At 43.8% G+C, this 18,323-nt stretch overlaps 1 protein-coding gene across 1 annotated transcript in view; it reads right to left on the reverse strand.

Moving 5' to 3' along the window:
• Window positions 1–17,967, reverse strand: part of p3h2 (prolyl 3-hydroxylase 2) — a 58,597-nt gene extending 40,630 nt beyond the window's left edge. The window contains exon 1 of the mRNA XM_072660761.1: window positions 17,373–17,967. Coding sequence (XP_072516862.1) covers window positions 17,373–17,780 — 408 coding nt within the window. The 5' untranslated portion in view covers window positions 17,781–17,967. The remainder of the gene's footprint in view (window positions 1–17,372) is intronic.
• Between the last annotated feature and the right edge of the window lie 356 nt (window positions 17,968–18,323).

Below are 18,323 nucleotides of genomic sequence, written 5' to 3' on the forward strand. Positions count from 1 at the left end.
GCCTGCATGCATAATAACATAATAACGAGCGTAACTTGGTGCCTCTTCTCGATTAATTACTCATTAATGGGCACTGGGACCTCCTCCAGTTAAAAAGTATGATCACAGGCGGTCTCAGGACATGCATTTAAAACAGCAGATGTAAACGGCTTTGCATTCTGGCAGTCATTTTTGATCGGATCACGCCAGACGCAGGTTAATGCCAGGTGTGAACGGGGCCTAAGAAATAGAAGACAAGACAAGGATTGAAACGTCTGGGAGTAATGACTATACCACCCTGTCGCAACAGACTAAACACTGGTGAGCAGCATAATGAAGAAAAGGGGCCAGAGAGGAGACGGAAACCAAAACAAAAATGTACACAAAGGCAACATGGCAACAGACAGGAGGGGGAGGATCACAGGGGAATGGTCATCAGTGTAGGAGCTTCTGGCTTAGGCCATTACATTCTCCAGAGATTAATAAATCTCCTCTTATTCCACAGTATTTGTTCAGCAACAGATCTTAATAACTCCATGTACCTTCACTGTTTGCTGAACCAAGCACCACTTATCAAATATAATATAAATAAGAAAAAAATGCAAAGACACAACAGACAGTGTGGTTCTGAAGGCCAAAGTCTCAAAGGAAAACATGTGATACATAAACTCATTAATCCAGATGGCAAAGGAACACAGTGCTCAGAGTAAGATCAGTACAAAGATCAGACAGAAACCAACTACTGGAATTCAAACATGCTTCCCATGATGTCTAGACAGTCCTAGTGGTTCAGAATGCTTTTGGACCCCCACAAGGATGGAAACTGTTGATTATGATCAAAATATCAAAAGACCTCCCAGAGGAACCTTGGGAAGTTCCCGTTTTGATGCCAAGCCCTGTAGTCAACCTCCTCCGGCCTACACTTTCCCAAGAGCGATGAGGTAGCAGGAGGGAGTGAGCTCACTACCGTAGGGCTTCCCTTAACATATCATTTGCCTTGTAACACAGGCTGTTAGAAGTTTAACTACGCTCAAATGAAGCTCAGTCACCCTTAAAACGTCTGTGAGGGCTTTGGTACATCTCATGGAAAACATCTGACGGGGTGCTACACGCCCAGGCATCTGAGCTGAGTATATCATGTTCCAAATAGGGAGCTGAAATTATTACTGGCAGAGCAAGCACATTAATCGCTGGCTTCAACCACATTACTTCTTGGAAGAAGCCATGAAGTCCACCAAGAGGCAATATTTGGAAATCGTATATTTTTGGCGAAGTTTTATTAAATATGTTTCTACTGAGCTGAGCATGTTTTATTTGTTTCAGAAACTGAGCATATTTCAGAAGCTGCATTTGATTTATAGTGCACTGTGCTTTAACAGTAGTCTGAGAATCCATCCTTCCCTAACAGGTTATACATAATGGTGGAGAATGACAGAATAACAACATCTATAACAACAGCATATTGCTTCCAAAAGATCATGGGAGGTTTTTAAAGAAGCAAATACAACATTCTGGGCCCCATTTTAGCGATCTTTAGGTGAGCCGTCAACCGGCCACCACGCAGCTTGATTTAGGACGTGTCAGTGTGTCTTAGCTATCGCAACGACAAGGAAAGTATGCCTTGCGTGGCTCAAAACGCAGCAAATCCATGTACTAAGTCTCTTAATAATTCAGGGGTGTGGCTTGAGTGTAACGTGCAATAAACCAATCAGCGTGTCGCTTGCTATTCCCTTTAAGAGCCAGGTGCGGTCTGACTTTGGCGGATTGTTATTTCAATGGCGCATCGTGAGCGGTCGGGAAAGCGGTGGAGCGCCTCGCCTCTAGAATACTGTGATCCTATTTTGTATTCTGTTTACTGATGTTTATTGTTGAATGTGTTTGTATCAAGCGGGTGTGTACGTGCATTGGGCACACGCCTGTGTTGACAATTCACTGCCAAGACAGCAACGAACTGACTGCTGGCGTCTGCCTAGGTTGTTTTCAGTTAGTGGTGCACCTGCACTTTCCATTGCCAAGATAGCAATATGCCAGAAATTCACCTGAACACAGCTCAATTTGAGACCACCGAGCCCATCGGCGTAGCTATATTCTCAAACACCGTTGCTATGGAAATGACGCGGGCGGAAGGCATGAAAATAGGCTGTTGGCAGGGTGTAAGATAGCAATATGCCAGAAATTCACCTGAACACAGCTCAATTTGAGACCACCGCGCCTATCGGCGTAGCTATATTCTCAAACACCGTTGCTATGGAAACGATGCAGGCAGAAGGCATGAAAATAGGCTGTTGGCAGGGTGTAACATAGCAACGAGCGTTGCGATGCGCCTTGCGAAGGGTGCAAGATATGACCCTTGAAGAACCCTTTTTAAGGGAGCACCTCATTTTCCATTAACAATGCGGGTGGCCATTGTAATTTATTTTGGGCAGAACTTTCGGTGCGACTGTGGATCCATGAGTATAGATTTCAACCTCAGCGATAATAAACATACAGTGACCAGTATAATATGCTCATTTGGAGGGAGTTACAGTAATTGGAAGAACAGGAGGATTGTGTGTGAACAACAGCGTTATGAACACAACAGAAAAAAAAAATTGCAGTGTTGTGGGACACCATATAACTTCATATTAGACGCTCTAGTGTTGGTTTCCCCTCCGCAAAAGGGTAAGAGGAGGTGTATGGACATTTGGGTGGGTGTTTGTTTTTAATTAAGTGCCTCCAGCCATAGTCCAGCTCCTCTTCTTTGGATATAGTGCCCCACAGAACTCACAGCCAGCTTTTTGCTGTGCTGGAAAGCTAGTAAGCACTGCTCTAAATAGCTCTTAATAGTGCTGATTAGCTTGTTGAAATGTTGGGTTAGCATAGCTAGCTACTGAATGATTAGTGTCAGCAGTACCGTACTTCAGATTGCATTCACTTTAAATGTGATACGACCATAAACCATTTGATACAAAATGACAAATTCACAAAAACAAACAAACAAAAAAAAACACAAAAATGGAAGAAAACCCTTAACAGTGGGCGTGGCAATACATAGTGGATAGCTCTGACTGGGTTCTAGCTCTTTCTGATTCTTCTACCAATCAAACACACAAATTAAAGATGTTGCAGTACAAGAAACTCCAAATTAGGGCCTGACTGATAGTAAAATTCTCCTGCTTGAAGTTAGTTTTCAATGCATGTGGATGACTTACAGAATTACTTCAGCAGATCCTAGGCTGATGAGGCTACAGACTACTGTAGTCTATTGACTCATGAGGTCTATATATTATAAAGAATCAATGACCATCAAGTTCTATTCTGGGTTAAGCTCGGGCATTAACGGCTACAGTCTTCTCTGGAGCCGTCACTGTCATAACTGCAGAGCGATGCCAGTCTTTTTATACCTGCAGCATCACCCTCTGGAAAAAGAAACGTCAACTGCAGGTCTTCCAGCACTTTACCAGCATTTTCCAATGCTGAGAATGGATTTAACCAGGGACTATGGGGCCAATAAAGCAAGACCCTTAAGGATCTGCTTCAGATATGATACAGATTCGAACCAGACCGAATGTGGACAATGAGTGCTGGAATGCTTTATGTTAGAAAACCATCCTCCCAGGCGATTAAGAGACTATTAAGAGACTAGCTTAATGATTGTGGAGTTTAATGTTTGGAGGAAATGCCTGAGGTTTTGCTTTTAAGATCTACTACTACTATTGAGACAGGACAGATCACGCTCTCGCAAAAGACACATTGTTGAACAGTCTTCAATCCGCCCTTTACAATCAAGCAACAAGGCCAATCTCATGATATTATTTAGACATAGTCTAAACAGATGGCCCATTAACAACAGACCTTCAACACGATTTAGACTTCATTTGAGAAGATACTTTCCCGTGCTTCGAACATGTCCTGCGTACCTTGCTTTTTGTAGTGAAATAGTCACATTTTCTACACCACCAGGTTTACATTTTCTACACCACCAGCACGTACTCTGCCTTGAGGCGTTTTTTATGCTTTTTATGTGTAGCTAAGAAGGCAAATAAACTTCTACAGGCAAGTGCTTGCAATTGAGTTTACGTACCGAATTAAGGTAAATGGCCTACTTAGTGGCCTATTAGGCTTGTGAAAACCATAAGTGACTGTCTAATAGTGATGTCACTTGGCTAGACAAATGAAAACTAATGATTTCCAACTGTGGAACGTGTGAAAAATGGTTCTACAGTTCTCTTCATGGTATTGCAATTGATTCAGCTTATTTAAGGCTATAATATGAGTTAATCAAGACTCTAGTTAGTAGCTTCTAGTACCTATACACTATAATGCACACACACACACACACACACACACACACACACACACCTTGTCTAGACTAGGGATGCACCGATCCCATATTAGGGTCAGATATCAGTCTTGATATTAACAAAATTAGCTGGATCGGGTTTCGGATAATTAGGCCAATCCTTGGAACCAATCCTTTCACTTTAATTTGGTGGTTTAACACTGCACTAAATGTGCAAATAAATAAATGAAAAATTACAATTTAGAACATTTATATCTGTGTTAATTTGTTATATAGAGTAATGTTTAAGTCAATCCTGAGGCCTTAAGTCTCTCCCACATGGTGTGATATATACGGTTTATTAATTCAGCAATGGTATCGGGCTGATATTGGGTATCGACCAAAGTTTACGTATCAGTATCAGAACTGAAAAAGCCGGATCGATGCATCCCTAGTCTAGACCCTGAACAGACGTACTTCCATCTCTGGAAAGGTGGTGCTCTATCCAATATTTTTGGGATGAGCTGGAGAGTTGGGGAGGAGGTGGGATAGTGAGGATCCAACAATCTAGCCTCACAAACGCTCATGTTGCTGAGTGCAATCAAATCCTTGCAGTATTGCTCCAAAATCTAGTAAAAAGCCTTCCCTGGACAGTAGCGACAGGTAATCCAATAAAAGCAGGATAACCTTTTTAAAATCCAGAAGAATGAATGAGCAGGTGTCCCAATACTTCTGTCCATATAGTGTAACTCCAACTGTACATGAGTCACATCCTGCAGTTATGGTGAGCAGATACTTTAGGAGCACTATGCCAAACCTGACATACACTAAACCCACATGTGGCTGTAATTAGCATTGCTGACTTATCCGCATTATCACAGACAAATATCTGACAAACAGAAAGTTCTGTTAAGCTTAGACATGGATTTCCTGTTCTTTCTCACCTTCCCAAACCCAGACACCGCTGAGCTCTTTAATCATGAGGGAGGATGCAGGATCTCATGAGAAAGTCAATAATAAAATTAGACCCAGTCTTTACAGGCAACAGCTGATACAAACAGATTGCACAAAGTGAGGCTCTTCTTACACTGATATCCACCATAACCTATCACACCTGGTCCAGACACAACCTCAATGATGTTCAGCCAGGCAGAAGTCATTGTTCTGAAAATGCTAAAAAAACGACCTCACCTCAACCTCATGTGGAGATCTGCGTAAGCACAGTAGTCAGAACAAGCTGAAAAAACAGGTGTTTGTGCATAATTGGGACTCTCTGCATCCAACAGTGTTTCTAAACATCTTTCAATATGCCACAAAGTTAATATGTCAAATTAATCAAAGAAGCAGCATAATGACCAAAATAGACCTAAATACAGCGCAAAGCTGAAGCACATTTTCTAACCACAAAGGCCCAGTTCACACCGGCCATTAACATGCGATCACTTAAACTACATTTGGAGGTGGTCAGAGACACATAGTGGAGTCATGACACATAACTGAATTTTAGGAGAAGGACCACACCCTGAACTCCTCCTCCTGGCCCTCGAGCCTGCTTCGCAGTCCAACTCTATGTCGAACAAATGTCACACCCACCTCCACCCCGTATTCTCCCTTTCTTACATCACTCACCACATCAACCGGGGGGGTCTGTCCCATCACAAGCAGTCACAGAAGACCCATTTAAAATGCCAGGTGTGAACAGTTACGTGTTTAGGGAATCATTTGTGATCGGATCACTTGAGATGCGTGTTCATGCCAGGTGTGAACAGGCCAACTATTTGTTTTTCAGTAAGTTTAAACAGCACGTTTTTCTGCTTTGCACTAGCTAACAAGTAATGGAAGGTTATACTTGGCGAAAGGGGCGTGGCCACCATGACCTGGTAGGCAGTGAGGCTTGGAGAGATAAACACAGGGCTCAAGTGTCTCACATACCTTTATTTTTAACGTACCCTCCACCACACCCAAACGAAAACCTAAGAAAACATACTAGCCCAAGTGGGGCTCTAATAGTCTGTGTACATACGTGTACAGTCTTACTCCTAGTCTCAGGCAGATCAGTGTGCTCTCTCCTTGTTCGCTCCTCTGTGTATGACTGAGCCGGTTCTTTTATGCCGTACACCTGGGCTCGGTAGACTGAGCGGCCACAGGCGAACAGCATCAGGGCGGTGTAGGGTGGCTCACTCCCGCCTCCCCACCACCACATTTGGTTATACATAAAATAGCCCCAATTTTATTATTATTACTTATTCATGAATTATGAGTAAATTATGAATTATAATTATGAATTATGAGTTATTCATGAATCTAAAGTAGACCTGAAGTAGACAGACAAAAACTGTATCATCTAGTTTTTTATAGAAGTGGACAAAACCCACCCTCAAAACTCACTACTGCAATTTCAAAGCACGCATGTCTTGACTGAATAAATTGAGGACGGGGAAATTTCTAAAAATTAGATTAGATTTTTCACCAAACATTTAACATAGAAGTGAATTAATATACATATTAGACACCCCGTTTAATATAAAAAAAGAATATCTAATCAGGCAAACACTGTTTCCTGTGAAAGCTACAGTGAAGTTACACACTTGACCGCGCGAGATTGCGTCATGGTCCAGAAAACAACAGGCCCGATTGTTGCTCCTTAAGGCACATTCCTGCACCCACCCCCCACCAACCCCTCTCTGTTCCAGAGCACACTAATGTGTATACATCAGGCAGCACGGCTACTTAAAGATGACATCAACGTTAGCAATAATGCAGTGAAGTTAGGTGTGTTAGTTAGAATCAGATGTGGTTAAGCCATAAAGTCTCTGCTGGGTCAGTGCAGGGTCATTGAAAGAGCTCCCAGGCCTTCCCTTAGCACGGGGTGGTACTAATGAAATTCATTATCACATTCTCCACACATTTCAAGACAAGACAATAATTCAGGTTATATAAGGTTGACAAACTATGCTTACTGAATACTGATAATGAAAGAACGGATATTTTCAACAAGCTTTTTTAGGTTTAGGTTTTGTTTTCCAGGTCATCATAGTATGTGGTCAGCAGGCAAAAGAGATGGTAGTCAGTCGGCCCAGAGGACATGAACACCTTACAAATTTGGTATGTTAAATTCATCAAAGCAGCAGCATAATGACCAAAATAGACCTAAATACAGTGCAAAGCTGAAGCACATTTTCTAACCACAAAGGTTCCGTTCACACCGGCTATTAACATGCGATCATCACTTAAACTACATTTGGAGGTGGTCAGAGACACACAGTGGAGTCATGGGCTAGCATTTAGCCTTTCTAGACTAGCTCTACCTGTTGGCCAAACATTATAAGGCGTTTAGCCTCTCCCTGGCTGCTGTGCACCATGGTGTGGTCGCCCTCCCTTCTGAGCACAGATTCGTTGAGTAAACTTTTTGAGGTTTTGGAACTGGCCCGTTTCACAGCTCTGTTTTGGTTATCCCGAGTTTTCAGTTAAATGAAGAGACAACCGTGTTGGAATATGTCACTTTCATGTACTGGACTTAAATTACTCTTTAAGAAACTATAAGAACTATGCCAAATACAGTTTTCCATTGTAGGGCACCTTTAAAAATATGTATCTGTCAACAGGTACATCATGTGTTTAAGAATATAATGTTATTGTGGATATAATACATGTTATCTATCAATACTAGGGTCTAAACAATACTAATTTAGAGAGATAAAATGCAGATGTTAAATATATGCAGTTTTAATTACTCAGTCATGTAATGACTAATAAGATTTTGCAACCTCTGTTACTGCGAGGATCTTTCAGAGGATCTTTCCAATAAAAGACGAGCCACTAATCAACGGTGCTCAATCAGTGCGAATTCTGCCGATACTGCAAAATTTTGCATTTTTCAATATCAGACAATACTATCTGCCATGTTAGGCCTTGATCAATACTGCTGTTGTTTGACACCAGTACTGACACACAGTATATACACTGCCCAATACACTACCTTCCCTCATTTGCTTCTCCTTTCTACAGGTTTGTTACTGAGAGAAATAGTAAGAGTGAGACCGAGTTGTGCTCTGGCCCGACTCTGAACCAAAAGGAATGGAGTAGGAGGACACAGCATTGCACTTTTTTCCATCTGGCTCAGATACTTACGCAAACACACACTAGCCACAAGATTGAGGCCACACTTGTCTTTGCGAGGGGCTGGTTTTGGTTGGTATGGTTGTTATGGTACAGCATAGCTAAGGATTTTGAGAGGTCACGTCCCACTCACTAAAAACAGGTGCTCAAGAGTGGCTAAAGTTGGAAAAGGGTCAACTTTCCAGCACAAACGAAGTTTTCGTAGAATTCTCATTTGAGGAACTGAACAGGGTGTCCAGAGACTGGTATGTAAAGCCCCCGCTGGTGCTTCCATTCTTATAACAAACAGTGTCTCTCCGCTGTGACTGTGTAGAATCACAGTTTGTAATCAAAGACACATGCTGATTATCACAGCGACATGGACGAGGTGTGGGCTACTGCTACTGTAGCAAAGTCTACACTACAGAAAAGGGCTTACTGTAGAGGGCTTACTGTAGAGGTGGTAAATACGAATACAATGAGCTACTGTGAGTATAAGTGCTTTAACCTCTACTGATTAGTCAGTCGTATGTGCATTCCACATGCGTGCGCACACACACACACAAATAGAAGCTGTTTCCTGTATTTCCTCCAAAATCCCTCGTCCCCTTCCTCTAGACCTCCAAATCCACCCTTCTGCTGTGACTCTGCAAAATGACAGCAGATACCAAGTACTTAAGCTTGTTTTTTAATGATTAAATTATTTTTTATTTAAATTTGATTTGACCAATTTTTGTCCACTTTCTGACCAAATTTACCTTCATCAAACCCACAACCCTGTCATCACAACAGCCTTGTGCTCTAACTGCAGAGCCACCACTGACCAGTATTAAATAACAGCACATCTTGCCTATATTGTGTACGTGTATTACACAAAAACCTGATTGGATCGATATCAGTGGATACTCTGATTGGATCCGGACATCCCTTCTTACTACAATACCCAGCAAACAGGTCCTTTCATCTTCAACATATGTCACCAGATGGGGAGGGGGTTTCTAGTCCTTAAATCTAGAGATTGTTATGGCAGGGCTGTTTAAGGAGAGTCTGCAGAAGGCCTGTCTGCAACTGATGTAGCAACGGTCAATTTATTTAAATTGGCCAGAGTGTCCATTAAACAACATGACATTATTAAAAACACATTTACAATGGGACATGTACTGTAAGTTGCAACACAACGAGATGTAATATCCACACTGGTATTCTGCCCAGACACGTTTTAGATCTGAGAAACAAACAGTGTGTGTGTAAGAGTTACTGTAAAATCCCTTGTATACATTAATACAAAGCCGCAGCTAAAGCAAACACTGTTCTCCGGACCCAAGCTATTGAAAACAAGTAAGAACCGATCTCCTTCAAAATAAGAGGAGCTTGAGCCAAGGGTGACACAGAAACAGTGTACCAAACTCCAACCAGCCATTTGTCAGCCCAAACAGATGTCTGCCTGGCTGCTGTATCTCCTTTTTCCACTAAAACAGGATCTGTCCTAAGCCCTGCCAGAATTCCCCGAGAATCAGTCCCTTCATGAGCTTCACACGCCAGCTCTGAGCTCTTCCTGAGGGCTCGCTCACCATTTAACTATCTAACACACTTTTTTAACGAGAGATCTACCAGCTCCAGGCCGTACGCGTGCATTAATGTGGCAAGACATGCTGTCAACAGCTAGTGATAAAGTATAAATCAGGATCTAGTAAGAATGCCATAGGCCAGTTTTTCAGTTTTTCAGACACTGGAGATGTCTACTGCTAAATCAAGCTACACTGTGAGTGGGGGTCTGGTGATGTAAGGCTAATGAGGGTCATGTAAACTAGAGATCCGTAAGCATATGTAGATGCTCTAAAGCTGAAAGTGCTGCTCTGTTGATTAACTGGCTGTTACTGGGGCTCCCGAGTGGTGTTGGCCTCATCATCTTAAGATCATAAAAGATGCCACAGCCATCCGTTACAGGGAGTCCCAGAGTGCATATTTAGCCTCTCTCTCTCTTTGGGTAAGTAGGATGGCCCTCTATCTCCTCTGACTACAGAGTGTGATGTTAACCATTAGGGGCATCTGTTAGCTTATGGAACAGAACTGACAATTGGTTTTAGCTTTTCCTTTGAGAGCACCGCTGCATTTGTGGCAGTTTAATAAAGGGATGTGCTGGCTGGCTTCATGTCTTCATGTCTTGGCTAGCACTGGTGGAATCTAGTGGCAGGCTGAGCATTGGTTAGTGGGTGGGAATTGGGAATGAGGGAGTAATTGGTCAAATTTTGCTTGCATTGGCAGTGGGCGATATTGTATATACGTTATATAGATGAATTACATCATAATATGATTTATGTTAAGATACTGTGGACATCGTCAGAACTATTCCTGTCTGAATAGAGCTGAAAATTTGATTAGAATTATTACTAGTAATAGTCAGTAAGTAAAACAGCATAAATAAATAGCATAAAAAAGTAATTAAAAATTCTACCTTTTTTCTGTAGCACTAATTTACGGCAAAATTCAAGCTCTATTTATTTTTTAAATAGTGAAGTCTTCAGGGCAAACTTACATAGACGTCTCAATGTTGTTCTACTCATTTTAATGGCCTCCCACAGTTGGTAAGCAGCGGAAACTGCCTCCCAGTTCACTTGCGGATAATGTGAGACCAGATGTTCTCAATGGGGTTTAAATGTGGGCTTTCACCAGACCAAAACATCAGATTAGTGGACCTTCTCTCCAGCTATCTCTCTTGTGTGGAGGAGAATTATTTGGTTGAAAAAGAACTGATGGTAAGTCATCGTCTGGAGATATTTCTCAATAGTGGGCAGTATGCCTTCAATAAGCAGTGATACACTCCTCTCATTTATTATTCTACAAACAGTCCTACTGAACTGCTCATTTCTACCTGAGAAGAACATCTGGATCCTTTCCTCCTGGCAGCACTGCATCATTGCCACAGAGCATCAACATTTTGTACAGAAAGTCAAGTGATCGATGTGAAGATAATGCTTTTAAACACTATAGATGGTTTAAAGGGAGGCCCACTTCTCTCATGCTTGGGCCTGGCCCAAGATTTAAGATGGCCCCAGATTTAAACATCATTGATAACATCTGGTCTCACATTAACCACAGATTTTCTGGACAAAAGTTCTGACCCACTGTGGGAGGCCATTAAAACTGAATAAAACAACACTGACAGGTCTACGTGTGAAAACAATGTTTTACCCAGAAGCCTTTACCATTTGAAAAACCCTAAAGAAAAGTCTTCTTCTTCTTCTGTACACATTTATATTGCATTTGTGCAACTTGGGGCTTCAGGTCAGATGTGCACCACTACCCTTATGGAGTACCAGCCCACCTGTAACAGTAGTTTTTTGTAGTGTTTTCTTCTCACCAGTCCCAGGTGAGGCTATATTAAGTGAAGTAAATGAACGTGTGGCCCTACATTCCTACCACACTCTTATCCGCTTAGTGCCAGTCATGCAGAAGTAGGTTTGCAGAGGAAGTGCCATGCTGTGCAGCAGAACCTTTTCAGGGTGAGAGAGTGTGTTTGCTGAGGAAATTCGGAACACACACACACACACACACACACACACTCCACAAGCAGTGCAGGTGCACCTCAAAGTCCATTTACTCATTGTGCATACTTTTGTTTTCATCTTTCGAAACAATGAATTTCAGCTGTCAGCCATTCCTACTTGAGATGGATTTGGGCCTTTCAGGTCCTTCCCTCAGGCTGTAATGCATCACTGCCAATTCGACGGACCTTCAGGTTTTCTAAAGAACCTTTCAGTTGAATTAAGTTCTATTAAGTTGAGTCTATTAAGGGCTCGCTCAATTCTTTTCTCAAAGTTGACCTTTAAACCTGGTTGGTTCAAGGATCTGGTCATATTAAACGTACCTCATCATGTCATAATATTTAAAGGGCCTACATCCTACATTATTAAACAAATAATAATAAAATGAATATTATTGTATGAAGGTTTGTGTAGATTTATGTAGTTTTAAGTATTAAAAAAACATTTTCAGTATTTGCCCTACACCAACCTCTTTTTATCCCTTAACTCCAAACAGCTGATTTGTGGCATTGTGCCGTTAAGACATATATGTAAATTAACTTTGTTCTGATTGGCTGCCCTATATGTTGGCTCACTCAAAAGGCAGTCCAGGCTAAAACACTTCTTACAACTTCAGTGTGAGTGGGCTGTAGGCCTAAAAGGTGATTCATTTAAGTATACTGTTTTTTTTGTGATATCACAAATATGATGAAAATGCCAGTGGTTAGCTTAGTTTTCATATGTTATGTCTGGAATGGAAGTTGAATGGTACATTTTAAACAAAAATAGTTTATTCAGTTAAATTTTGTGCCTTTTGTTCATTTCTAACCTCACCCAACATCACTCCTGGTTCTCCTGATTTTTGGCTACATTACTATGCACCAGGTGGCGAAAATATGAAATTAGCTCACTCAGAAATACACTAGATAGACATAAACACTCGCACACCCAGTCATTTGCTGTTTCTTCCAGAGTCTAGGGTATTTAAAAAGAATTCATCCTGTTTTTGCTGAAGGAACTGTCTCTGCTGTCCAGGGAAGAAGGCTTTCTACTAGATTTGGGAGCATGGCTTTGATGATTTAGTTGCAATCATTGACAAGAGCATTAGTGAGGGCACAATGTCCTACTCAGGGACTAGACAAGCTGATTGTGTGTGCATTTGCACATTTCTGTCAGCAGTGGGTGCAACTTAAAGTAGCTGAATGCACTCATTACAAGGGGTGTCCGCAAATATTTAGTGGGAAAAATTATTTCTAGCTCATGCTGACTTTAAAAACCACAATGATGAATACTCGATCTGACGCAGTGAAAGACTGGCCTTCACCATCAGTACCAAAATCCAACACTGTAATGTGACCAATTAACAAACAGTATACCGTGCAGCCATAGTGGAACAGTTTATTCAGGCCGAAGCCATCATCAGTCTGTAACTTCAATGGATTGCTAGTATTTTCCAAAGTTTGGAAACTATCATTTGCCAAGAGGTTCTGAAGAGGTTGCCTGACTCCAGCTTATCTTGCTTTCAGGGCAGGTGAAAACATAAGCTTTTAAGGATCTTTGATCCTTCTGTGGTTTGGCACCCAGGGCCTACAGGAACCAACCAATAACCATAACTGTCCCTGGCATAAATATCCCCCATTCATGAACTGGAACAAGGCGGCGTCTTTCCGCTTTGCTAGGCAAACAGCCTGTGAGGGGGGAAACAAAATATTTGGCCGAATAAACACAGAGTGAACTGGACAGAAGCACAAACTCGTCTAAGGAGAAACAGTTGCCGACTGTGATGACCTATAATCTGGCCAGAAAGCTCCCTTATTCCTGTGGAAAGGTTGGGAGAGGGCCGTATGAGGAATGCTATTTATTTTTACAAACATCACACCTAAAATATCCATAACTAGCAGCTCTTTCTGAAGGCCTTTGACTAGGGAACGCAGGCAGGAATGCGTCTGATTTCAACCCCATCACAAGTCCTAGTGTACGACCAGGCCGCCTTGATCTTCCGCCATCATGTGCAATCAGGGAAGCTAAAAGCTGAGGGTTGTGTATGTGTGCTTGTTTGTGGAGGTGGTAATATGAGTACAGCACGGACTCTGTAGCCAGTGAACTATTCTCAGGGACTCTATAAAAATATGCTATTTATACAAGGGAGGTCCAGCTTCACTCCTGGAAGGTATTAGTCCAGGTTTAGTAGGTGTGTTAAGAGCCAGAAAATTGCCTAACTGTGCTGGACTGAGACTGACACCACTGGTTTTCCCTTTCATGCTTTGCTTTATCATGGCTAGACCATGATGATGCCACTAAAGATCACATTACAGCCCATCAAGAGACACATTCGTCTGAAATGCTCTGCAGGCTTTCAACTATTCGGTTATGTGTACCTGCAGTTCTACTGCAGTTCAATACGTGAATCCCTTATCACAGCCCTGATCTTGGTAATAAAAAGGCTATTAGAGGGGGCCTATGCAGGATTTAGTAGTATTTCTCAGCATGCAGTTCAACTCACTCTTTTCTTCTCAGGCATGAACAAGCTGGGCACTTGGGTTCTCACTGCAGAAGTCCAGCAGAAGTCTTTTTTACATTGGCTTCCATAGAAATGGATTTTTCCTCTTGTACAGTGGCTGTTTTGAACATACAGTAGTCTATGGACTATTGACAGTTCTTTTACGTAGAATATGCTAAAACTGGGCTGCCAGTGAAAATCTAGTAGTGATAAAACTGCAGTCAGGTTACCCTGCTGAGACATCCAGCTCCACACCAGCTGGTTTTGGATAGTCTAAGCTTTTTTGGATGGTCAGTCAACTGGCCAATACAGGCTACCTCTCCAAACTGGCCAAACTGTCTGAACTGGCCAATACAGACTACCTTTCTAAACTGGCCAGGCTGTCTAAACCTGCCAAAACAGGCCAACTCTCTGAAGAGACCAAATTGTCTGAACTGGACAAACTGTCTGAACTGGTGAATCTCTCTTAACTGGCCAATACAGGCTAGCTCTCTTAACTGGCCAATACAGGCTAGCTCTCTTAACTGGCCAATACAGGCTAGCTCTCTTAACTGGCCAATACAGGCTAGCTCTCTGAAGAGATCAAACTGTCTGAACTGGCCAGTCTGTCTGAACTGGCCAATACAGGCTACCTTTCTAAACTGGCCAATACAGACTAGCTCTCTGAACTAGCCAAACTGTCTGAGCTGGCCAATAAAGGCTACCTCTCTGACCTGGCCATATAAAGGCTACCTCTCCAAACTGGACAAACTGTCTGAACTGGTGAATCTGTCTGAACTGGCCAATAAAGGCTACCTCTCTGAACTGGCCAAACTTTCTGAACTGGTGAATCTGTCTGAACTGGCCAGTACAGGCTACCTCTCTGAACTGGCCAAACGGTCTGAACTGGCCAATACAGGCTACTTCTCTGAACTGGACAAACGGTCTGAACTGGCCAATAAAGGCTACCTCTCCAAACTGGACAAACTGTCTGAACTGGTCAAGCTGTCTAAACCGGCCAAAACAGGCCAACTCTTTGAAGAGACCAAATTGTCTGAACTGGTGAATCTGTCTGAACTGGCCAGTACAGGCTAGCTCTCCAAACTGGACAAACTGTCTGAACTGGTGAATCTGTCTGAACTGGCCAATACAGGCTAGCTCTCCAAACTGGACAAACTGTCTGAACTGGTGAATCTGTCTGAACTGGCCAGTACAGGCTAGCTCTCTGAACTGGCCAGTACAGGCTAGCTCTCTGAACTGGCCAGTACAGGCTAGCTCTCTGAACTGGCCAGTACAGGCTAGCTCTCTGAACTGGTCAATATAGGCTACCTCTCTGAACTGGTCAATACAGGCTACCTCTCTGAACTGGCCAAGCTGTCTAAACCGGCCAAAACAGGCCAACTCTCTGAAGAGACCAAATTGTCTGAACTGGTGAATCTGTCTGAACTGGCCAATACAGGCTAGCTCTCTGAACTGGGCAGTACAGGCTACCTCTCTGAACTGGACAAACTGTCTGAACTGCCCAATAAAGGCTACCTCTCCAAACTGGACAAACTGTCTGAACTGGCCAGTACAGGCTACCTCTCTGAACTGGACAAACTGTCTGAACTGGCCAATACAGGCTACCTCTCTGAACTGGCCAGTACAGGCTACCTCTCTGAACTGGCCAGTACAGGCTACCTCTCTGAACTGGCCAGTACAGGCTACCTCTCTGAACTGGCCAGTACAGGTTACCTCTCTCAACTGGTCAATACAGGCTAGCTCTCTGAACTGGCCAGTACAGGCTACCTCTCTCAACTGGTCAATACAGGCTACCTCTCTCAACTGGTCAATACAGGCTACCTCTCTCAACTGGTCAGTACAGGCTAGCTCTCTGAACTGGCCAGTACAGGCTAGCTCTCTGAACTGGCCAGTACAGGCTAGCTCTCTGAACTGGACAAACTGTCTGAACTGGCCAGTACAGGCTACCTCTCCGAACTGGACAAACTGTCTGAACTGGCCAATAAAGGCTACCTCTCTGAACTGGCCAGTACAGGCTACCTCTCTGAACTGGCCAGTACAGGCTACCTCTCTGAACTGGTCAGTACAGGCTACCTCTCTCAACTGGTCAGTACAGGCTAGCTCTCTGAACTGGCCAGTACAGGCTAGCTCTCTGAACTGGACAAACTGTCTGAACTGGCCAGTACAGGCTACCTCTCCGAACTGGACAAACTGTCTGAACTGGCCAATAAAGGCTACCTCTCTGAACTGGCCAGTACAGGCTACCTCTCTGAACTGGCCAGTACAGGCTACCTCTCTGAACTGGTCAGTACAGGCTACCTCTCTCAACTGGTCAGTACAGGCTAGCTCTCTGAACTGGTCAGTACAGGCTACCTCTCTGAACTGGTCAATACAGGCTACCTCTCTCAACTGGCCAGTACAGGCTACCTCTCGGAACTGGCCAATACAGGCTACCTCTCTGAACTGGCCAGTACAGGCTACCTCTCTGAACTGGCCAGTACAGGCTACCTCTCTGAACTGGCCAGTACAGGCTAGCTCTCTGAACTGGCCAGTACAGGCTAGCTCTCTGAACTGGCCAGTACAGGCTAGCTCTCTGAACTGGCCAGTACAGGCTAGCTCTCTGAACTGGTCAGTACAGGCTACCTCTCTGAACTGGCCAATACAGGCTACCTCTCTGAACTGGCCAGTACAGGCTACCTCTCTGAACTGGCCAGTACAGGCTACCTCTCTGAACTGGTCAGTACAGGCTACCTCTCTGAACTGGTCAGTACAGGCTACCTCTCTGAACTGGCCAATACAGGCTACCTCTCTGAACTGGCCAGTACAGGCTACCTCTCTGAACTGGCCAGTACAGGCTACCTCTCTGAACTGGCCAGTACAGGCTACCTCTCTCAACTGGTCAATACAGGCTACCTCTCTGAACTGGTCAGTCTAAGACGTTTCTATGTGGATTTCAGCATCACTTCATTTCCACAGCTTCATTCATCGTGAACAACCACAGAGCCCCTAACCTCACCTCTCCTGACCTTACCTTTCTGTAGGCGAGCTGGAGGTAGTTGTAAGGGATTCTCCTGTGGAAGTCCTGGAGAACATCGTCGCTGACTTTGTGCATGGACTGCGTGCCAATCTGCCCCTCGATGCAGCCGTTCAGACAGGCGGCTCTCCGGAGAACCGAGTCGAAGAACAGGTCGGTGTTGATGAAGCCGTCGAGGCGATGCTGGTCCTCACACTGCAGCCGGCAGCGGATCTTGGTGTGACGGACTTGGGAGAAAGTCTGCAGCGCCTTCTCCATGAACCGGACCACGCCGGCATAGTCGCCTCTGGAAAACGCCTCGACCCCGTTGTCGTACAGGAGGTCGTACGGTTCCAGTGACGACGTTATCTGGAGGATGTGGGCCAGGAGCACGCCGAGCTGGAGAACCAGAAGATTCACGTCCATCTTCGCTCACCTCAGGCGCTCTGCAGAGTCCGTCTCTCGGTCAGATAGACCCGCACCGTCCACCGTGGTGATGTTAGAAGCCGTGGGCGACACACACCACCGTGCTATCATTCCAGGGTCTGTGTTAGTCATTGTGAAGGGGCGATTAGTCGGGGACATTTCTGCGACCCCCTCCTTCTCCTCCTCCTCCTCCTCCTCCTACAAATGGACTCCTCCTCCACTTCCACAAGTAGGAACTGAGGAGCTAATAGAGAATAACGACCCCCTGAAACCTGCGGTCTGTCCCACACTGTCACCAGTGACTCACCGGTTAAAATTGGAGTCTGTGTCCTAAATGTTACATGGAAACAAGGGTTTAATGGGGACACAATTCTACACAATTTCTTCACAAACATATTTACAGAAAGTTAGAACATTCAAAGCCATCCATGGCGGAGAGATACATGCAGGACAGGGCAAAATAGTCCCTGAAAAAAGACCCTTTCCCTGGTTTGGTGATGGATGGTGAATGAAGAGGCTCTGCGTTCTTGACACATATAGTGA

This window comes from Salminus brasiliensis, chromosome 17, assembly GCF_030463535.1.
Source record: "Salminus brasiliensis chromosome 17, fSalBra1.hap2, whole genome shotgun sequence".
In the NCBI taxonomy this organism is placed as follows: Eukaryota; Metazoa; Chordata; class Actinopteri; order Characiformes; family Bryconidae; genus Salminus; species Salminus brasiliensis.